The 23,525-nt window shown below is 35.3% G+C and overlaps 4 protein-coding genes across 4 annotated transcripts; all 4 read left to right on the top strand.

Annotated features, from left to right (window-relative positions):
* Positions 1-4,835: 4,835 nt before the first annotated feature.
* On the top strand, positions 4,836-6,238 carry LOC127136305 (uncharacterized). Its single transcript, XM_051062884.1, has 7 exons — positions 4,836-4,977; positions 5,089-5,188; positions 5,307-5,373; positions 5,441-5,540; positions 5,709-5,849; positions 5,943-6,016; positions 6,158-6,238. Exons 1-7 carry the CDS (start codon positions 4,836-4,838, stop codon positions 6,236-6,238), a joined length of 705 nt encoding a protein of 234 aa, XP_050918841.1.
* A 10,044-nt stretch (positions 6,239-16,282) lies between these two features.
* On the top strand, positions 16,283-16,916 carry LOC127135270 (ribonuclease H2 subunit A). The gene is made up of 3 exons (XM_051062027.1): positions 16,283-16,467; positions 16,551-16,674; positions 16,784-16,916. Exons 1-3 carry the CDS (start codon positions 16,311-16,313, stop codon positions 16,899-16,901), a joined length of 399 nt encoding a protein of 132 aa, XP_050917984.1. The 5' UTR covers positions 16,283-16,310; the 3' UTR covers positions 16,902-16,916.
* A 429-nt stretch (positions 16,917-17,345) lies between these two features.
* On the top strand, positions 17,346-18,723 carry LOC127136304 (homeobox-leucine zipper protein REVOLUTA). Its single transcript, XM_051062883.1, has 6 exons — positions 17,346-17,613; positions 17,710-17,869; positions 18,028-18,122; positions 18,217-18,307; positions 18,440-18,535; positions 18,646-18,723. The coding sequence occupies exons 1-6, from the start codon at positions 17,387-17,389 to the stop codon at positions 18,721-18,723; spliced, it is 747 nt and encodes a 248-aa protein (XP_050918840.1). The 5' UTR covers positions 17,346-17,386.
* Positions 18,724-19,281: 558 nt separating this feature from the next.
* On the top strand, positions 19,282-20,645 carry LOC127135269 (diphosphomevalonate decarboxylase MVD2, peroxisomal-like). Its single transcript, XM_051062026.1, has 4 exons — positions 19,282-19,343; positions 19,452-19,515; positions 19,608-19,688; positions 20,457-20,645. Exons 1-4 carry the CDS (start codon positions 19,300-19,302, stop codon positions 20,574-20,576), a joined length of 309 nt encoding a protein of 102 aa, XP_050917983.1. The 5' UTR covers positions 19,282-19,299; the 3' UTR covers positions 20,577-20,645.
* The last annotated feature ends 2,880 nt before the right edge of the window (positions 20,646-23,525 follow it).

Genomic DNA, 23,525 nt, shown 5'->3' with positions numbered 1-23,525 from the left:
TTATCTTCAACAAGACATACTCAAGTTCATAAAATTAAGGATTGATCAACCTAAGATGATAAAACATAAGGAGGAGCAATATAATTATCATGATTGAACAAGATTGAAAGTCCAAATATAAGGATAATCATCAATTTAACGAGATTCTTGGATACATTATTTATCTCACTTTCAAGTACTCTTGCAAAGGGAAAAGTGGTAAGAGTGTTCGTTTCATTGAGGTCATGACACACTTTGCATTCATTTCAACTTTCGTTCGAGAGTTTCTTGTGGAATGCAAGTGCATCCTCCATCTTCGTACGGTGAGGTAATATCGTTTCAATTGTTTTCTTGTCTTGTAAGTAAGTTCTTCTTTTACCTTTTAATTTTTTCAAAGGTATGTGATATTGTGTGTATGATGTATGTAATAAGTGTTCACTTCCAAAATTTTCAAATGTGACCATTGTGTGTTTTCATTTTACATGTTTATAGTGGCCTTATTTTAAATGTCTTCACATTTGATCTATATCTTTTGTCATTTCACGCTTACATTTACATGTTTGTATGTTATAAGCTAGCAAATCATGAAAAATAATCATATGCATAAGTCTCTCATCAAATTATTCATGCATGAGTCAAATTGAGTCCTCAAAAGTCATTCCATATACACAAGTGTCAAAGTTTTCAATTTTTGGACATTATGTGTCGACACAAAATATGTATAGATGGGCACATAAAATCAACCTTTTGAATTTGTCAAGAATTCTTCAGTATGTGTCGACACATGTAACTGATAGATCGACAAATAAAATAATTTTTTGAATTCTTTGGAATGCGCTTCAGTATGTGCTGACACATAACCTTGACAGGTCGGCACATGCGTTGAGAGGTTGGCATATAACCTTTCATTTGGTCAATTTTACTTTTATTTCCTTCACTCTCATACATACACCTAAATCCCTAAATCTCTTAACTTCACCTTGAACCTTGAAACTCGTTCAATTTGCATTAAATCTTGGGTATTTCATTCATCCCATATCATTAATATCCTTATTTTCATCAAATTATTGCATTATTCATCAATTTCTCTCATTTTCCCTTCAAAAACCCTATTTTACCACAACTCATAAAAACTCAGAATTCTCACTTGCTTGTGTCTCATCCTTACTTATTTGTGTGTTTCCTTGATTGTGTGTCTTATTTGAGTGTGTGGGTATTCATAAATCTCTTATAATAATTCACTTTCCATTCAAACACTTGGAGTGCATATTTAATTTCAAAAGTTTCCATGGCTCCTAAGCTCTCTAAGACTAAGGTTGATGCCAAAGGAAAAAGTAAGGCCAGTTCATCCTCTATTACTGTGAAAACTCCGCTTTCCTTGGTTTCTAGAAAGTGTGTTGCTGAGTTTGAAGAAAAAAATAAAGATAGGCTTATGGTGAAACAGTATGCGTGGAAGGCAAGTGTGGTTCCTGGTTTGGAGCTCCATGTAGTGGTTGATCTTGTAGCACATCAGCAGATTGACTATTTTCTATAGCTGGCTCAAGACTACAATGAAGACCTAATCCATGTATTTTACTCTGGATTGCATGCTAGGGAAGGTTCTTGCTTCAAGTTCACTATTGGTAATGTTGTCTATGAATTTGCTGATGAATTGTGGAAATCTCTTTTTGGTATAACTGTTGTTGATGCAAATGATGATGATGAAGTTGATCCATTAGTGACGAAAATTCACACTCATATTCATTTTAAGTGAAACGCTCATGTGAACGAATTACTTAAAGCTCCTCGTGATGAAAATTGTTATGATGCCATCACCACTGGGCAATTGAAAATGGTCCCTAGAATTCTGTTGTGGCTAGTTTCTTATGTCGTACATCTTAAAAATGACGTATTTTATCGCATTGATTTTGCTGAAATTTATTTGGTATACATTATGTTGAACAAAATCAAGATCAACTAGTCTCACTATCTTGTCTCTCATATGTTTGCTATCAAAGATTGCAACAAGGGAACATCCTTTTGCTATGTGTCCATGATAACTAAAATTCTGAATTACTTTAACATCGGCATGCCAAATCTCAATTACAAATCACCTGGATATGCTAAAGAGTTCTCTCAACGAACCCTTACTAACTTGGGGTACTTTTGGGACATAAACTGTCGAGCATATTACTTTTGTGCAGGTAAAAATGGTCGGAAATTTTATAACTTTGATGATCCTGCTGAGTTTGGTGATGATGTAGCTGAAGCTCAAATGGATGATGAGCAACATATGGGAGCTTCTCATGATGTCCCTGAGGGAGATGTTGTAATACAAGATGTTCCTCATGGTACTGGTTTTTGTAATGCCTCGGTTTTATTTTAATTATTTTTTATAATTTAATTATGTGATATTTGTGGTTGTGTTATGTTGAATGGCGTTTTGATGAGTTATGTATCCTTGATGTGGGGTGGTTGCCTTAGATTTATATGAATTAAGGTGTTGGGAAGTGTATGAGCAAAAGTGTAGAAAATGGTGGTGTGGTGAGTAAAACTAATTAAATAATTTAATTATTACTTAATTTAATTAGTTAACTAAGTGGAATATTATTATTATTATTATTATTATTATTATTATTATTACTATTATTATTAATATTATTATTAATATTATTATTATTATTATTAAGAAATTAATAATAAGTTAATAAGTTAATAGAATAATAGGATTTATAGTAAAAATATAAAAAAGGGTATTGGGATAGAAACTTAGGGTACGTATCATTTGAGAGAAGAGAGAAGAAATGGAGAAATGGGGAAGAAGAGGCTAGGGCTCAGGGGGAGATTCATCATTGTTGAAGGTTAAAGAATCAATTTCTAGGAACTCTAAGGTAAGGGTGGGGTTCTGATTATCTAAGGGTAACATGATGATGGTGGGTAGATTATGCCATGTAGGTTTTGTGTTTTCTTCTCTATGTTGAATTATGGGAATGATGAATGTTGAATTGTGTGAATGTTGAGTTGTGTGAATGATGAAAGTATTATTGTTAAACCCATGAAATTTGATTAGATTGTGTGATGTAAAAGTTGTGTTAATTGATGTGGTTTCAGGTCAGAGCCGTAACGAGGTTATGAACATTTTCGGGGTAAAAAAGGTGGGGTTTTTTAACTTTGGAAAAGTGACTTTCGGGTTAAAATGTGGGGTAAATGATTTGGGAGGAAAATGGAGTTTTGGGATGAGTTTTGGATGATTTTCATTTTGAAAAGTTGAAGAAAAATGATTATACAACAGTGTAATTGGTTACTAGAATTGGAGTAACCGGTTACACTGCTTTAAAAATACGTTTCTGGGAAAATTTGAGGGGTGTAACCAATTACAGGTTATTGGATAACCGATCACCCTGTGAAACAGAAGCCACACAGGGTCTGAAATGAGGGGTGTAACCGGTTACCAGTTTTTGGATAACTGGTTACCGTGTGTGTGTAACAATGTGGGTTGTGCCACTGGTTGTGGTATAACCGGTTACTGGTTTTGGGGTAACCGGTTACACTGGGTGAAATTTCTTAAAAACTTTAAAAGTTTATAACTTTTGTTTCGAGAGTACGATTCAAGTGTCGTTCAAAGCGTCGGAAAGCTGAGAGTGTGTACTATCATTTAAAATCAGCTTCAATACCTGAAAATGAATATTTTTCTATGTGATGGTATTGGAATGCCTTGTACTGTTTATATGGTTGTGTGACATAACCTTAAATGCATTGTTGTTGCTTATTATGTTGTATGTTGATGTTGTTAAGTTGTATAACATGTGTTTGATACATGTTGACCAGTATTAGCGGTGTACATTGACTATGGTGGTGGATCCTTGTGCATGATGTTGTTGTTGCATGTATTCTATGTTGTATGCAATCATGTTATTGGATAGATGATCAGTTGTTGGTGAGCCTCAAATCCCATTGTGTGGATTGCGCCGATAGCTAATTTCGGAGGTGATGAAATCAGTGAGACGTTATCAGAGGTGATGGTAACAAATTGATGACTTTGATCCTAGGAGGTGAGGATCGACGCGGTGAACCTGGGTGTTCACGTATTGGTACCATGTGCATTGAGTCGAGTTGTTGAGTCTCATTGCACTGTATATTGGTTGCATTTGATATTATGTGGATGGTTGATTATGTTGTTGCTATGTTGAATGGTTGTTATGTTGCTATTAGGTGTGAATAGCCATTGTGTTGATTATGTGGAATTGTGTTGTGGAATGGGTGACGTGCATGTAATAATCTGATTGGTTACTTATTATCATGATTTCCTTTATATAATTATGATATCTAACCCCTTCTGTTTGAATGTTTCCTCCATGTGGATAACGCGCAGATAATCTGCAGTAGGAGTTCAGATGTGAGTGGAAGATGAAGTCTTCCGTTTTATTTTTGTGTCGGCGTCTACTCTAATGTGTAACACTGGGGAATTGGAACGTTGTGTCTTTCTTTATGTTTTTAATATTTCTTATATGACATGTTATGTTGATGTTGGTTATGTTGAGTTAACTGTTATTTTTGTTGTTCCGATGCGATTTAATGAAAGTTAACATTCAGACATGTGGTTACTACTATTATTTTTACAAATGCAAAGTGTTACATGTCCTTATAATTGAGGAGGTTGATTGTATGTTGTAGGGTAGCATCCTAAATTACATGCTGATTTGTTTTACTTTGATAAATATTGTAAATTTACTCAGGGAAAATTTAGGGTGTTACATAGTGGTATCAGAGCAAGTCGGTCTGTCCTGACAAGTTATTGAGTCAGTGTGGTGTGACATTTGAATACTATCAATGTTGTCTCTTTAACCATTGTTATTGATGGTGGTGTGAAATAAAAAATGGATGGAAGAAACGATGTTGTTACAGTTGTTAATTTGCAGGTTGTTGCTCGAGCTGTGCAGAATCGGCCTAATGTTGGTGGGGAAGACGAGTTCCGATATTTGGGGAAGTTCCAGAGGAACAATCTGCCTACTTTCAAGGGTAGATACGATCCTAATGGAGTTTTGACTTGGCTCAGGGAGATTTAGAGGATTTTCAGAGTGATGGATTGCTCTGAACTACAGAAGGTGCGGTTCGGTATGCATATGTTAGCTGAGGAAGCTGATGACTGGTGGATCAACACTCGTCAGGTGTTGGATGTTGCAGCTGAAATTGTAACTTTGGATGTGTTCCGCAGGGAATTTCTGAGAAAGTAATTTCCTGAGGATGTTCGTGGGAAGAAGGAGATTGAGTTTGTGGAGCTGAAGTAGGGTAACTTGTTGGTTACTGAGTACGCTGCCAGATTTTGCTAAGTTCTACCCTTATTACAGTGAGATGATTGTTGAGTTCTCAAAGTGTATCAAATTCGAGAATGGTTTGTGTCTTGAAATTAGGCAGGCGATTGGATACCAACAGATCAGGAGGTTTCCAGAGTTTATGAACAATTGTAAAAATTTATGTGGAGGATAGTAAGGCTCGATCGTTTCACTACAAGAGGTTGAGCGAGAAAAGAGGAAAGCAGAATATGAACTGTGGGAAGTCATATAGTGCTCCAGCTGATAAAGGTAAATAGAGAGTTGTTGATGGTAAGAGGCCAAGTGGAGGAGGTGCTCTTACTCCTCTTAAGTGCTATAGATGCGGTGAGTTAGGTCATTGTGTCAGTGAATGCAAGAGTGATGTGAAGAAGTGTTACAAGTGTTGGAAATCAAGACATATGGTTGCTAATTGAAAAGATAATGTAGTGACTTTCTACAACTATGCTGAAACAAGACATATCAACACTCATTGCCATAAGCCTAAGCAAGCTTCAATTGGGGGAAATGTGTTTGCTCTGACGGGGACTCAGACTTCCAGTGATGAGAGGTTAATCAGAGGTATATGTTATATTAATAATACGTCTTTGATTTCTATTATTGATACTGGTGCTACTCATTCTTTTATTTCTGATGACTGTGTGAAAATGCTAGGCCTTGTTATGTCTTCTATGAGTGGAGAGATGGTTATCGAAACTCTTGCTAAGGGTTCGATGAATACTACTTCAGTTTGTTTGAATTGTCCTTTGATGATTTTTGATAAAGATTTTAGAGTTGATCTTATTTGCTTGCCATTGGAGAATCTTGATGTGATCTTGGGGATGAACTAGTTGGAGTTCAATTATGTTTATATCAATTGTTATAACAAGTCATTGCGGTTTCTCGCCCATGGTGAGGATGAAGAAGTTGGTTTCTTGTCTACTAGAGAGTTGAAGGAGCTTTTGGAATAGGAGGCTCAGATATTTGCGATGTTCGCGGCATTATCTGCTAAGAGTCAAGCGGTGATTGATGAACTACAGGTAGTACGGGATTTTCCAGAGGTGTTTCCAGATGATATTTCAGATGTACCTCCAGAGAGAGAGGTGGAGTTTTCTATTGATCTTGTCCCTGGTACCAGGCCCTTTTATATGGAACCATACAGGATGTCTGCATCGAAGTTAGCAGAGTTGAAGAAACAATTAGAAGATCTTCTAGAAAATATATTTGTGAGACCAAGTGTGTCGCCTTGGGGACATACGGTGTTATTGGTAAAAAAGAAAGACAGTAGCATGAGGTTGTATGTGGATTATCGACAGTTGAATAAAGTGACAATTAAGAACAAGTATCCACTTCTGAGGATATATGACTTGATGGATCAGTTGGTGGGTGCACATGCGTTTAGAAAAATTGATTTGAGGCCAGGTTACCACCAGATCAAAGTGAAGGATGAAGATGTACATAAGACGGCGTTTAGAACTTGATATGGACACTATGAATATTTGGTGATGTCGTTTGGTGTTTCTAATGCACCCGGAGTATTTATGGAGTACATGAATCATATATTTCATACTTACTTGGATCATTCTGTTGTGGTATTTATTGATGACATTTTGATATATCCTAAATCAGAAGAAGAACATGATAAGCATTTGCGAGTTGTATTACAAGTGTTGAAAGAGAATAAGCTTTAGGCTAAATTGTCGAAGTGTGAATTCTGGTAGAAAGGGGTTAGCTTTCTTGGTCATGTTATTTCAGGTGGTGATATTGTTGTGGATCCATCCAAGGTAGATGCAGTTCTACAATGAGAGACTCTGAAGTCGGTAACAGAGATTAGAAGCTTTTTGGGCTTAGCTGGTTATTACTGCGGGTTTATTGCAAGCTTTTCCAAGTTGGCACTTTCGTTAACTCAGTTGACCTGCAAAGGTAAACTTTTTGTGTGGGACATTCGTTGTGAGGACAGTTTTGTAGAGCTGAAGAAAAGGTTGACCTGAACTCCGATTTTGATTTTACCTGATCCAAATGAACCGTTTGTGGTATATTACGACATGTCGATGATGGGTTTAGGTGGTGTGCTAATGCAAGACAACAAGGTTGTGGCTTATGCTTCACGACAATTTAGGATTCATGAGAGAAACTATCCTACTCATGATTTAGAGCTGGTTGCGGTGGTGTTCGTGTTGAAATTTTGGAGGCATCGTCTCTATAGTTCCAGATTTGAAGTGTTTAGTGATCATAAGAGTTTGAAATACTTGTTTGATCGGAAGGAGTTGAATATGAGATAGCGCAGGTGGTTGGAACTCTTAAAGGATTATGACTTTGGCTTGAATTATCATCCCGGTAAGGAGAATATTATGGCTGATGCTTTAAGTCATAAGTCTTTGCATATGTGTGCTATGATGGTTAGAGAATTGGAAATGATTAAACAGTTCAAAGACATGAGTTTAGTATGTGAGCTGACACCGCAGGGTGTGGTGTTGGGTATGCTGAAGATCAACAATGATTTTCTTAATAATATTAAAGAGAGTCAGAGGTTGGATGTGAAGTTGGTGGACTTGATGGTTGGAAGTAATCAGACTGAAAGTAATGATTTCAAAATGGATGAACAAGGTGTGTTGAGGTTTACAGACAAAATTTGTATTCCTGACGAAGCTAAGTTGAAGAAGATGATTTTAGAAGAAAGTCATCGAAGTAGCTTGAGTATTCATCCAAGAGTTACTAAAATATATTAGGATCTGAAGAAGATCTTTTAGTGATCTGGAATGAAGCGAGATGTGGCTCAGTTTGTTTATGCTTGTTTAACTTGTGATAAGTCAAAGGTTAAACATCAGAAATCTGCAAGATTGATGCAACCGTTGGATATTCCATAATGGAAATGGGATAACATTTCTATGGATTTCGTGATGGGGTTTCCGATTACTCCCAGAGGGCATGATGCCATTTGGGTAATTATTGATATACTGACAAAGTCGGCTCATTTTATTCTAATTAACATCAGTTTTCTATGCAGAAGTTGGCAGATTTATATTTGTGTGATTTTGAAGTTGCATGGAGTTTCGTTCAGTATTGTGTTGGATAGAGATTTGAGGTTCACTTCCATATTTTGGGAGAGTTTGCAAGAAGCTTTGGGTTTGAAGCTGAGGTTGAGTTCAACTTATCATCCGCAAACTGATGGTCACACATAGAGGATTATTCAGTCATTAGAGGACTTGTTGAGAGCTTGTGTTCTCGAGCAAGGAGGTGCTTGGGATGGACATTTGCGGTTGATTGAGTTCACGTATAATAACAGTTTCCATTCTAGTATTGGAATGGCACCTTTTGAAGCCTTGTATGGTCGAAGGTGCAGAACACCTTTGTGTTGGCATGAATCTGGTGAGAGTGTAGTGCTTGGACCTGAGATTGTCCAACAGACTACTGAGAAGGTGAAGCTGACTCGGGAGAAGATGAAAGTTTCACTGAGTAGGCAGAAAAGCTACCATGATAAGAGGAGAAAGGATCTTGATTTTCAAGAGGGAGACCATATATTCTTGAGATTCACTCTGGTGACCGGTGTAGGACGTTCTTTGAAGTCGAGGAAGCTTACTCCTTGGTTTATTAGTCCGTATCAGATATCCGGGCGAGTTGGACCTGTTGCTTATAGAGTGGCGTTGCCACCGAATTTGTCAAATCTAAATGACGTGTTCCATGTTTCAAAACTTCAGAAGTATATTCGGATCCATCACCTGTGATTCTGATGGATGATGTTTAGGTGAGGGATAACCTTAGGTTGAGATTCTGCCTATAAGGATTGATGATCGAGAACTGAAACAGTTGAGAGGCAAGGAGATTGCTCTCGTGAAGGTAGTGTGGGGAGGCGCTGCTGGAGGAAGTATGACTTGGGAGTTAGAAAGCAGGATGCGAGAGTCGTATCCAGAGTTGTTCGCATCAGGTAATTTTTTAGGGCGAAAATGTTCTAAGTGGGGGAGAGTTGTAACGCCCCAATTTTATTTAAATTATTTTTCATAATTTAATTATGTGATAGTTGTGGTTGTGTTGTGTTGATTGACGTTTTGATGAGTTATGTATCCTTGATATGGGGTAGTTGCCTTAGATTTATATGAATTAAGGTGTTGGGGAGTGTATGAGCAAAAGTGTAGAAAAGGATGGTGTGGTGAGTAAAACTAATTAACTATTTTAATTATTACTTAATTTAATTAGTTAATTGAGTGGAATATTATTATTATTATTATTATTATTATTATTATTAAGAAATTAATAATAAGTTAATAAGTTAATAGAATAATAGGATTTATAGTAAAAATATAAAAGGGGTATTGGGATAGAAACTTGGGGTACGTATCATTTGGGAGAAGAGAGAAGAAATGGAGAAATAGGGAAGAAGAGGCTAGGGCTCAGGGGGAGATTCATCATGGTTGAAGGTTAAAGAATCAATTTCTAGGAACTCTAAGGTAAGGGTGGGGTTCTGATTATCTAAGGGCTAACATGATGATGGTGGGTAGATTATGCCATGTAAGTTTTGTGTTTTCTTCTCTATGTTGAATTATGGGAATGATGAATGTTGAATTGTGTGAATGATGAAAATGTTGTTGTTAAACCCATGAAATTTGATTGGATTGTGTGATATAAAAGTTATGTGAATTGATGTGGATTTGGATCAAAGTCGGGACAAGGTTATGAACATTTTCAGGGTAAATAGGTTGGGGTTTTGAACTTTGGAAAAGTGACTTTCGGGTTAAATTATGGGGTAAACGATTTGGGAGAAAAATGGGATTTTGGGATGAGTTTTAGATGATTTTAGTTTTGAAAAAGTTGTAGAAAAATGATTCTACAACAATGTAATTGGTTACTAGAATTGGAGTAACCGGTTACCCTGTGAAACATAAGTCACGCATGGGATGGAATGAGAGGTGTAACCGATTACCAGTTTTTGGATAACCCGTTACCGTGTGTCTGTGACAGTGTGGGTTGCACCATTGATTGTGGTGTAACCGGTTACTGGTTTTGGGGTAACCGATTACACTAAGAGCAATTTCCTAAAAACTTTAAAAATTCATAACTTTTGTTCTGAGTGTCCGATTCGAGTGTCATTCAAAGCGCCAGAAATTTGAGAGTGTGTACTGTCCTTTAAAATTTGTTTGAGTATCTGAAAATGAATATTTTTCTATGTGATGGTGTTGGAATGTATTATACTATTTATGCGGTTGTGTGATATAACCTTAAATGTGTTTTTGTTGCTTATTATGTTGTATGTCGATGTTGTTGAGTTGTATAACATGTGTTTGATGCAATATGGCTAGTATTGGCGGTGTACATTGACTATGGAGGTGGGTCCTTGTGCATGATGTTGTTGTTGCATGTATTGTATGTTGCATGCGTTCATGTTATTGGATAGATGGTCAGTTGTTGGAGAGCCTCAAATCCTATTGTGTGGATTGGGCCGGTAGCTGATTTTGGAGGTGATGGAATCAGTGAGACATTATCGAAGGTGATGGTAACGAATTGATGACTTTGATCCTAGGAGGTGAGGATCGAAGTTGTGAACCTGAGTGTTCATGTTTTGGTACCACATGTATTGAGTCGAGTTGTATTGTATATTGCCTGCATTTGATATTGTGTGGATAGTTGATTATGTTGTTCTTATGTTGAATGGTTGTTATGTTGCTATTAGGTGTGAATAGCCATTGTGTGGATTATATGGAATTGTGTTGTGGAATGGGTCATGTGCATGTAATAATTTGATTGCTTACTTATTATCATGTTTTCTTTTATATAATCATGATATCCCACCCCTTCTGTTTGAATGTTGCCTCCATGTGGATAACGTGTAGATAATCTGCAGTAGGAGTTCAGATGTGAGTGGAAGATGAAGTCTTCCGTTTTATTTTTGTGTCGGCGTCTGCTTTGATATGTAACACTGGGGAATTAGAAGACTGTGTCTTTCTTTATGTTTTTAATATTGCTTATATGACATGTTATGTTGATGTTGGTTATGTTGAGTTAAGTGTTGTTTTTGTTGTTCCGTTGTGATTTAATAAAAGTTAACATTCAGACATGTGTTTATTACTATTATTTTTACAAATACAAAGTGTTACATGTCCTTATAACTGAGTAGGTTGATTGTATATTGTAGGATATCATCCTAAATTGCATGTTGATTTGTTTTTCTCTGATAAATGTTTTAAATTTACTCAGGAGAAATTTAGGGTGTTACAGTTTTGGTACTAGTTTTGTGGATACTTCCTCTATTATGACAACGCTTCAGAATATGCAATTGAGGCCAAATGAGAGATTTGTTAAGGATTATCAAAGTTGATATGTCTTTGAAGTTGCATAAATGGGAAAGTTTCGTCTGATGCAGGAGCATATGACTACTCAAGATGACAACTTTTAGGCTTTTGCTTCATATGTGACAGAGAGTCTTGTGTCCTTAAGGAATGAGATGGACACGGATCATGCTGCCATTACTTCTAGAATCAACCACATGATTGCAGCTCAGAATGAGAATCATCATCATTATGCTCAGTGTTATAGAGAGATATGTGATTTCTTGGATCATCATTGTGGAATGATGGTCAAGGATGGCATAGGGGATACATGTCAATGCGTAGGGGACGAGGAGGAAGATGAAGTGTTTTTTAAATAAAGTGTTGTGATGATGTCTTGGATTGTGTCTTTTAGTCTCATGTTTCATTATTAATTTTGTTGAGTCATGCTTTGAGTCATTATGCATTGTTCCTTTTATCGACACATACGCTTTAGAGGTCAACATATATAAGAAAAACTGTCTACAAGTCGACACATACGATTATAGGTCGACATATAAAAGATTTATTTTACTACATGCCGACACATACGATGCATAGGTCGACACCCATGTTGCAGTATTGAAGCATGTAGGTTTTGACTCGTGTGTCGCCTCTTCAGGTTGACACATAGGCAGCACACAACATGTATAGGTCGACCCTTGACTTGTATAGGTCGACCTTATAGATCAAAAATCTTGAAAGTTTGCTTTTTTCTTTCTATTCCCTTTGCATTTCTTTTTCTTCTTACATGTTTACATATATATACTTCATACATGCATCATTGTCTAGTAATGTTTAGAGTGAGTAAAACCTATACGAAATCGTGATTTCAAAGCATTGTCATCATCTTCAATCTCTCTTCTATGCATACACACAACCAAACTACACATAATCATTTTTTGATTGGATGCCATCTAGATTAGGGTTGATAACATCCAATTAGGTTGTTTGTACCATTCATATTGGGTTACGAACTTTGAGGATTTCAAATCAGAAAACCAAGATGGGTTTCCTTCAAGGTCATCAGGGTTTGAAGGTTTTGGACAAGATTACGCAATTTGGATCCGACCTAGTGAAGTCTTTGAAGAACAGGAGGTTCTTGGGCAAAGGAGTAGCGTGAGACGGTGAATCACATTTGTAAATCTTGGGTTTTAACAAGTGTGCGCTTGGAATTAATTCGATCTAGTGAAAGCTTTGAAGAACAAGAGGGTTTGTTCAAAGAAATAACGTGAGAATAATGAATTAAAGCGAAATTGTTGGTTACTTGATCAATCTTTAATCAAGGGTTTTGGAGGTGGTAGAATCAACATCAAACCTAGGATTTGTATAGTTAAAATTCTCCATCTCTTGTATTCGCACATTTGCAAAGTAAGATATAAAATAATATCTTAATTCAAATTTGAATTGAGGGCAGACGTACCCATAGTGAGGTCGATTGGGGAACTGCCTAAACAAATATTTGCATACTCTCTCTCTCTCTCTCTCTCTCTCTCTTTTATTTTCGGTTCACAAATTATCGATTGCATCGATTGTTTGATCAATATTGTTTGGATCATAACTTTGAACACATTTTGAATTAGGTGTTGTTGTGTAGATCATAAACCATTTGGTTGTGATTGGATTTCTAAAACAACAAAACCACATAGAATTCCAAGCATTATTGATCGCACACTAAGTGTTTGACAAATTTTATCACTTGCATTTTTGTGTGAATTATCATTGGAGATAGACTTATCCGCATTACTTTGTATTCAACTAGTTGTGATTAGTTGTTGATTGATCGATTTGTGAATCATTATCATATTGTTTCCTTTAATATGCATATCTGAATATTTTGATAGTGGGTTCGGTTAGATGGTTATTGATCCAGAATATTTGTAACTTGCTTCCGTGTCATAAATTTTGCAAATTATTTTTTGTCAAATTTTTAACTCGAGATCTATTCACCCCCTCTAAATCTAGACCTATCATCTAACATTCAAGTGATGACTTTCTTCCCACGTAACTAACCAAATAACTATTATAATAACCATAAGTTGGATTTATCCACAATAACAATCATGAATTAAAGAAAGAGGTAAATATTACTTCCACCTAAATGAATCCAATAAATCACACTTCAGATAAATCACGCTTCCAATAAATCTTGCATATGAATTAATATCTATGTGATGCATTAATATACTCTATGTGTTACATTCAAGTATTCACGCTTCCAATAAATCTCATATATGAATCAATATCTTCAAAAGGCTTTCTTCCATTTACATGCAATTTATTGAAAGATCGTGGAGAGTGGTTGTAGGCTTTAATCTTGGAATATATGAGCAATGTGCTACCACTTTTTTGTTCGATGAACTATTCTCATTTTTTCCATAAGTAACATTGCCTTCTTCATAGAACTTGATTGCCCGAACAATGTGTTCTTGCCTCATCGTGATTTTAATACCCATTCCAAAGAAAGTGATTTCCTTGGAAGTGAGTTCAAAAAACAACCATAATTCTCTCACCAACTTGATGAAGATAGGTCCTTCCAACATCTTGAAGTAAGGTTTTCATTCCTAAGTCTCCACATTATCTTTAAGGTTAAATTCATTTTTAGCCAAGTTCTCTAAACCCATAAGATTTTCACAAAAAACTTTGAGTTTATATGGATTAACATTCATTTATCTAGGATGATAAACTAAATATTTGATTGGATCGTCTTTGGAAAATTAGTTTATCTTTGAGACATTAGATGGTGATGCCATTTCCGAAGTTTGGGGATTTAAGGTTTCTAGAGAAAAAGTGATTAATGGGTGTAATGAGTGTGATAATGGATTTTAAAGGTTTTCTCATTAAAAAATTCTTTAGACACTAGATTAATAAATAAAAATAAGGGAAGAAAGTGAAGCGTTTCACAAGAAATATAAATTTGATACACTTATAAAAAATCTACAAACGCTTTAATTAGAAATAAACACACGCATGTCCAAATGATCTAATGTCCAAGTGTTTTGACAATTGCCTTAGAGGGTTTGTTTACCGCATAAGATTAATGATCTAAAGTATTTTAATATCGTAGATGATCAAGGGCCCAGAGGATTGAAAATCACCATAGGTTGATAAGTGTCCTAGACAGAAAATTCTAACCAGAGGGTCATTTATCAAACAAATATGGACTTTCTCTCCCGGGTAATACATTTCAATTATTTTCTAATATATGCAAAAATTTAAATGATGAATAAAGCATACCTCATTACCTTTGACTTATGAAAACTATTTTTGTTCAACAATGGCATGTTATTTTCAACATTTTGAACTATAATGTCATAACCATTTTTCTCCCCTTACCGATTCCCTCCAAATTTTACAGTTGCTTCTTGCTTTAGTGTTACATTTTAGAACATATGTTTTTTTCCTGTCATGTGTTTGGAGCATCCACTATCTAGATATCAAATTTGTTTCTTTAATCTTGTATAATACATATGCAACATATATAATTTTGCCTTTAGATACTTATATCTTTATTAGTCCTTTGGGATTATTCCTACAAGCTTTCTTGTCCTTCAATATTTTAAACATACTAGTTTTTAATATTAAGCAAGATATGTTATCACACCATTTCTTTAAAGCACCAAAAACAAATCATTAAGCTTGGTGTTTTATAATTTTGAACTTTCACAAAAGGTTCATCCTCTATGCATCCAGTTCATCTATTGTTGTTTCTACTAAGTCATAGATAATTGAAGCCTTCCTTTTTCTCTATATTCCATTAGTTAAGAATTCTTGAAGAAAATTTTAATATTCATTAGAGTAATAGATGATTAGTAAAGATGATTGAAATTTTTCTTTCAAAAATTTGTTTTCAACTCTTAAGTCCTCAAATGTTTTGTTCAAAAATATTTATTTTTCAAGCAAAATTGTATAATACTTTTGCAAGGTTTTAAATTTTCTAACTTTTCTTTGATCATCGTGAATCAAATCTTTCAAGTTACATAGTAATTCAGATCTTGTTAGGTTATAAAATACCACATCTTCTGCTTCATTATCAGTGTCATGACATGTTAGGGTTATAACCATCAATGCTTCATTTTCTTTTCGTAAATTTCTTATTCTTTTTCTTCATAGTCATCCCATGTTTCTATGATACCATCTTCATATTTCCCATGGAGTTATCACCTTTGGGTTTCTCCTTTTGAAGTTTTGCACAATCATTCTTAGAGTGTTTATTATGGCTATTTATATATGCAAGTATACACACTCAAATCACTACGCCAAAAATGACTTTTAACAGCGCATCTTAGACAGCGCTTTTAAAAGAAAGCGCTGTCTAAGGTTAAAATTAAAATAAAACACGGAAAATATTCCAAAAAAAATAATGAAAGCGCTGTCTAAGGGGGGGTCTTAGACAGCGCTTTCTAAAAGCGCTGTCTAAGACCCCCCCTTAGACAGCGCTTTTAGAAAGCGCTTTTAAATATAGACCTTAGTCAGCGCTTTTGATAAAGCGCTGTCTAAAGTCTTTAAATTAAAAAAGAAAATTAAAACCAAAAGCGCTGTCTAAAGTCTTTATTCCCTCCATGTCACGAAAAAAAAGTTATTCCCTCCCAAATCCTAAAAATCCTACATTCTTCTCCCAAACCCTCAATCAGAGCTTGCTTCTCTTTCTCCCAAATCCACTCCCCCTTCTTCCAACCCTCAATCAGAGCTTGTTTATCCTATGTGAAAGATTCTTCCCCTAAACCCCATTATATGTGCGAAAATGGGATCCGAAGCTATGGTTCCAGAATGGGCATCGGAGCCTTGCATAATGGGAATCGACGAAGCCGGAAGAGGTCCCGTTCTTGGTCCTATGGTCTATGGCTGTTTATACTGTCCTCTCTCCTACAAGAAAACCCTAGCTACTTTGAGTTTCGCCGGTACTTTCTCAATCAACTTCATTCTCTTTTTTTTCTGATTATTTTATAATCAATTAAATTGGCACCAATGATTGTTCAAACAGATTCTAAGACTCTGAAGGAAGAGAAGAGGGAGGAATTATTTGAAGCTTTGAAAGGCAACGATTCTATTGGATGGGCTGTTGATGTCATTGATCCAAAGGAACTCTCTGCTAAAATGCTCAAGAAGTAAATCTATAAACCCTAGTTAGTTAGCTTTTGATTTTGTTGTTTTTCTGTTCTGGTGAATTTCAAATTGTTGTTTCTTCCGTTTTGTAACTTCTTGTAACTCTAACAGGAATAAGATAAACTTGAATGAGATATCACATGACTCTGCTATGGGCCTCGTTGATAGGGTCCTCAAAATCGGAGTGCTTCTAACCGAGGTAAAATCGGCTACTGAAAGAGAAAATTGAGGCTTTTGTAACTTTTATTGTTAAAGTACTTGGGTAGTAATGTTAAGCAGATAATTGAATTATTAGAGATGTAATGTAATGTATGATTTGTGCTTTTCAGGTTTATATTGATACGGTCGGAGATCCAGGGAAATATGAGGCAAAAATGTCTAAAAATTTCCCATCTATCAAATTTGCTTCGATTGATTGAAAATGGCGGGTGTTTCTCAGCAGAATTGGGTGCTGATGGTTACGGCTCAAACACCGACCAACATTGCTGTCATCAAGTATTGGGGCAAGAGAGATGAAACCCTAATCTTACCTGTCAATGATATTTGTGTTTTGTGTGAGTAGTGTAGTATAATCTACCAATTTTTGGGGTCTAAGAGTGAGTGTTATAAGAAGAATCTTGTGGTGCTTGTTGTTGTGTTGTATTGGTTCTTTTTAGGTTTACTTTTGGGGTGTGATTGTTTATGATTTTGATATATTGAGAATAGGAGAAGAAGATGGCAATGGCTGTTGCACAACAGCAGAGAGATAACAGCATTGAGAGACACATTGATTCTTCTGGGAAATATGTGCGCTACACTGCTGAACAGATTGAAGCTTTGGAGAAGGTTTATGTGGAATGCTCTAAGCCAAGTTCCTTGAGAAGGCAACAGCTGATTCGGGAGTGTCCGGTTTTAGGCAACATTGAGCCTAAGCAAATCAAGGTTTGGTTTCAGAATAGAAGGTAATGAAGATTTTGGTTTCACCTTGTGCTGTGAAGGGGTTTGGCTTTTTTGGTTGTTTGACTTGATTTGTGCCTTTTTTTTGTTTTGTTTTGCAGGTGTAGAGAGAAGCAGAGAAAAGAGGCTTCTCAGCTTCAGACTGTGAATAGGAAACTAGCGGCAATGAACAAGCTGTTGACGGAGGAAAATGAGCGGTTGCAGAAACAGGTTTCGGAGCTGGTGAATGAGAATGGGTTTATGCGCCAGCAATTGCAACCCGTAAGCCCTGTCATTGTTCATTTTCATTCACTACTAGTATAATTTTTTGTGAATTGATAATTATTATGGTTTGATTAAGGAATGTAGCTGTTATCTGATATGATTTGTGTTGTTTCAAATGTTGATTCGTATTGTTACTTGCTGTCGTGTAATTGCAGGCCGTCTCAGCAGCTCCAAATGCTGATGGCAATGGCAATGATTCTGCGGCTGCTACTCCTCGGAGTACCATGAGAGATGCTAATAGCCCTGCTGGGTAATTTGAGGGCTTATGATTTGAGAGCTTTTTTATTTGATTTATTTATCTTGTGGAGCTTTCTTTGATTGATTTTTTTATTATGATCCTTCAGATTCCAATCAATTGCAGAGGAAACATTGACAGAGTTCCTTTCAAAGGCTACAGGAACTGCTGTCGAATGGGTCCAGATGCCTGGGATGAAGGTAGAGAGAATCATGCTTTTAAGTGAATGATTGATTTTTGCTTTTACAATTGATACTGTACTGATTTTGATATTGAGGTTAAGTTCTTTCCAATGTCGATACTATATTTACTTTCAAACTTTGTTTTGTCAGCCTGGTCCGGATTCGGTTGGGATATTTGCCATTTCTCAAGGTTGTAACGGAGTGGCAGCTCGAGCCTGTGGTCTTGTTAGTTTAGAACCTTCAAAGGTAATTAAAAAGGGGAATAATAAGTATTGATATTTTTCAGTCATTTCTGTTAACATTAATTAAAGTTTGTAAGCTTTCTGAATTTTTGAATTGCCTAAAATTTTCAATAGATTGTGGAAATCCTTAAAGACCGCTCAACTTGGTTTCGGGATTGTCGGAGTTCAGAAATATTCTCCAATGACGCTTAAGTTTGCTGCAGACATTTAAGTTTAATCTCGTGCATAAACGTTTAAGTTTGTTGCAGACATATTCTCCAATGACGCTGTCTACTGCTCGGGATTTCTGGACTCTAAGATACACTACAAATCTTGACAATGGAAGTATTGTGGTGAGTATAGTTGTAGTATAATGACTCTAATGCATTACTATTGGGCTCTAAGATACTCTAATGCATTAGTCATCAAGTATTGATTTTTTTTTATTGGGTTCTGTCTTCATCAAATTGCATATAGACTTTTTTTGCAGACAAACAGGCTTACTTGTTCAGTGTTGCATGTTTAATGTCTCGTGGTTTGGATTCATAGAGGACCTTATTCTTTAATCAATAATCTTGCTTCAAACTTTACATCTTTTAAGATGTTATACACAGACGTTCAATTTTATTTTTTATTCTGTCTAATGCAATTCAACATAAGTTCCATGCTTTCTTAGTAACAATAGCATGTTTCTTGGTTCTTATTAATTTTATATAAGGCTTTATATTAGTCAACATATTTTTTAATGGCGAAGTCTTCTATTTTACAGTTTATGCCCTTGGGAAGCTAATGAATGTCAAAGAAGATGAAAACCAGCTATCTGCTATTGCAAGGTCTTTCTTTTCTCCATGGCTTTAAATTTGCAAGGTGTTTTGGCTTGGTTTGGATACTTGTATTTTGACTATATATTTATCAATTCCGGATATTGTCACTATATACAGGCAAGGATCAGGCAGTGCTTGTCGCAGCTTATTTGGGGGATTTGTCAAGTGGATAATGGGGAAAGTAAGTTTTGTTTCATATTGTATTTAATAGGGACATTATATCATCCAAAAATCCATCTGTAATTTATATTCTGTTGATGTGTATATATATAGGAGGAGAATGGAAGCGATAGTCTCGCAGTTCAACTTGCTGATGAAAAGCATTGGGATGAACTTGTTATTGTTATTGCCGTGGTATGCTATTTTTAGTCTTCGAATGGATTAATTTGTTCAGTTTTGACTTTTAATATATTTTAGTAAAAACGGTATGTCATGGTCATTTTTCAACGTAAAGCTATAGCTTCTCGTATCTAGTTTCCCATCTATTTCTCTCAAGCTCTTTTTTAGTCGGTTTAATTTGGCTTGTTATTCTCTCATAGGCCAAGCTAACATTTGTTCTATAAGTCTTAACTTTTTCTCTCACTAAAAGTGCCTTGTCAGCACTGCATAATGTTATACTGCTTCACTACTTTTTGGCTTCAAATCATATTAATTAATAACAGCTTACAATATTTTCATATTCAAGTCGCCTACATACATGTATTATCTCCTAATAATAACTATAAAAAAAATAATTTGGCATTATTGTGGTAAAAGTTCAGCATTTTTCTTCCTAATTTGTTAAATGTTGAAGAAAATGTTTTTCTATCAATGACTACATTGCCAATTTTCAAATTTCAACTCTATTGTGATTGCCACTTCTCCATGTCTCTCACTTCCATCTTGCTACTTATGCCTCAGACGATAAAAGGTTTATGCTTTAAGTTGTAGAATGCGCCAATGGCCAAATGACAGCTCTGTTAGATTTTCCACATCAAATTTTTTATTTTCCTAAGCAGAATCTTTTATCTTGTAAATGAGATGTTTCCATTTCATGTAAGCACTATTGGATTTACTCTAATAGTATTATGATATCTCATATCATACTTTGCTCAATATTCCCATCTCATTATTTATTTCTAGGTTAGCTCTCGGCAAAAGGAAACAAGCAGCACCTCAGGAATGCGTGAGACTGTTGAAACAAGTTTGCTTTTACAGCACAGAGCAAAGGTAGTACAAATGTTTCTCTCTCAAATAGTGTGAATTTGAAAGTTGTGTGCTTTTCTTTGTCATTGTTATATAAACAACTATGCCATGGTAATTTAAGTTGATTAATTTTTGGCCATGTCTTTTTCTCATTTGAACCACAATAGGAAGTTGATATATTTTACATGAATGATACATCCTTTAGCAAATTTTTTTTCAAATTCAACAACGAGAATGTGAAATGGGAGTGAGAAATGAGTGGGAAAAAAGGAATAGATCTATGATCTAATTGAATGTTAATTAGTTTTTGATTAATTTTTGTTGTTGTAATAATTGTTGTTGCAAAAATTGGTAGAAAAAAGGCCAAAATGGCATATATAAAATGTGATAATTGTCTGTCAAAATCTGGTTGAAAACAGGTAGAAATTCTGGTTTATAAACCTGGAAAAAATGTGGTTTAAAACAAAAGTTTCAAAAATTTTCGTATACCTTAGACAGCGCTTTTGTAAAAAGCGCTGTCTAAGGGGGGGATTAGAAAGCGCTTTAGGCAAAAGCGCTGTCTAAGGGGGGGGGGGCTTAGACAGCGCTTTTTGAAAAGCGCTGTCTAAGGTATACCTAAAAAAATTAAAATAGGAGGGTCTTAGAAAGCGCTTTTGGCCAAAGCGCTGTCTAAGGGGGTGGGGCTTAGACAGCGCTTTTTTGAAAAGCGCTGTCTAAGGTATACCTAAAAAATTTAAAATAAGAGGGTCTTATAAAGCGCTTTTGGCCAAAGCGCTGTCTAAGGGGGGGGCTTAGACAGCGCTTTTAAGATTTAAAAAAGCGCTGTCTAAACATTTAGCAGCGGAGGTTTAGACAGCGCTTTAAAGCGCTGTCTAAGGCTAAAAAAAGCGCTGTCTAAGGTCTTGTCTGTTGTAGTGAATAGTAGAAAGTGATGTAAACCTAAGTGTATCAATCCCACATATATTGCAATAACTTATGAATTGCATTGGTTAATAGTTCTATCAAATTATTAACCAACTTTAACCTATTTCTAAAGTGATCATGCAAAGAAAAAGATGTATATCATTCTTAATGCAACACTTCGAATCACAAAATTTAACACAAAATACTATTTTTCATTAAACTTCACATTTCTTTTGTTCACAGGGGACAAATGTTGAACTGGATGTCTAAGCCAACGTGTTTAGAATCTTACACTAGAATTAACAAATAAATGATGAACAAGATGATCAATGCAGAAAGAAAAAAAGGACACAAAGAATTGTTAACCTAGTTCGGTGAAACCACACCTATGTCTGGGGGCATGCTATCCAAGAAAGAAAATTCAGTATTTTGAATTAGTACAATTAGTCTTATAGGAACAACAACCACATGTTGTTTAAGGTCTCTTCCTAATCCTAATAACTTTCTATTTAGGATTTCCTCTAAATATGATAATGCCTCTCACTTTGTTTCAATCACTAATCCCAAGTGATCAACTTCAATAAACAACTTAAAGAATATTGAATTTCAACTCAACTAAGCAAACCAACACTCTACCTTATGATCTGAATGTGGACACTGGCGTGGTGTACAATCAAAACAAACAAAGGACTCAAAAAACCATAACACAAAGAATATTCAATGAAGCTCGTTGTCTTCAAAGTTAGAATGAGTCTCTTTAAATAGCAGTGCAAATTCTGAGTTTTTCTAATGGCCATTTGATCAAGTCCAAAATTGTAGTATATCTTGTTAAGATTTGTTTTTCAAATACCCTCCAAAAATATTTGATTTGGCTCAAATTTAAATCTCCATTTAAATTAGTTTGATCACGCCCAATATAATCTAAAAAATTCACACAAATGCATTGCTAAAAGATAGCAACAAATCTGATTGAAACAACCAGAAAATAATGTGCATAACAGGTACAACTTTAGCCTGATGATAAGGCCTAGATGTTGCACACATGCTCAGAGATCTGTTCCCACATGTGTCCTTTCTTCATAAAAACATCTAGAACATACCATGTTATTTTGCATAATGCAACCAATACAAAAGGAACAATACTTCTCAACATAAAGAGGTTTAGCTCAGGGTGAGCAAAAGAAATACAACAACAGAAGTTCTTACAGCTAAAATTTCTAAGCACAAATTAAAAAAAATGTAAACCTAAGTGTAACACTATACTCCTTGAAATATTTCAATCAACAAGAGGCAAGTTCAGTCGTGCCAAGAAGCTCAACAGTTCTTCAATTAAGGAAGGGTGAAAGAAACTCTTCACTACTGGTTCATAATTCTTCCTCTTAAACAAGATATTTTTCTATGTGATTTCTCAAGTCTCTCAACATCTGAACTTACTTTATTTCGTCCAAGAGGTTCCTTTTATATCCTCTAACTTATAGGGTTTTATCTTCTCATTGGAACAGGCACCTTGTGATTATTCATTGTTTTGGCAAAAGGAAGTCAACATAATCCTTCTGTTTTCCCTCGAATCGGCATCAGGTAGTACAATCAAGCGTTTAGGGGTCAACATATCTCATGGCAGGTCTGGTGAGCAGATAGACAAGCAGTGCGCAAAATTCAGTGTTCAGCAACTTTTGCAGGTTTTTGTCTTGTGGCGTTTGATCTTATCCATCCAGCTTTCCAGCACCTTTCTTCTTTATTATCCACACTTATGCAACGTGTCGTACCCCAAATTTTCCCTATCTTTCATATGTTTTTTAGTGTCATTATAATTCGAATAAATGAAATGGCATAATTGGTAGAAAAGCATGTGTAAGGACTTATAAGTGAGAGGTCTTGAGTTCAAATCTCACTTTCTCCATTTTTAGAGTTTTTTTCTCTTTTTTATGTTTTTACCTTCATTTATATTATTTTAAGATAAAAAATGGTACTTTTTATTATTTTTATTTTATTTTCAAATTTATTATTAATTTATTTTATAATAATTAATAATTTATTTATTTTAATATACTTTTTATTTTAAAAATCAAGAAAAATCAATATAAAATATATAAAAAAATCAAA

This window comes from Lathyrus oleraceus, chromosome 4 (assembly GCF_024323335.1).
Source record: "Lathyrus oleraceus cultivar Zhongwan6 chromosome 4, CAAS_Psat_ZW6_1.0, whole genome shotgun sequence".
NCBI classification, from domain to species: Eukaryota; Viridiplantae; Streptophyta; class Magnoliopsida; order Fabales; family Fabaceae; genus Lathyrus; species Lathyrus oleraceus.
This window is presented reverse-complemented; position numbering and strand designations above follow the sequence as displayed.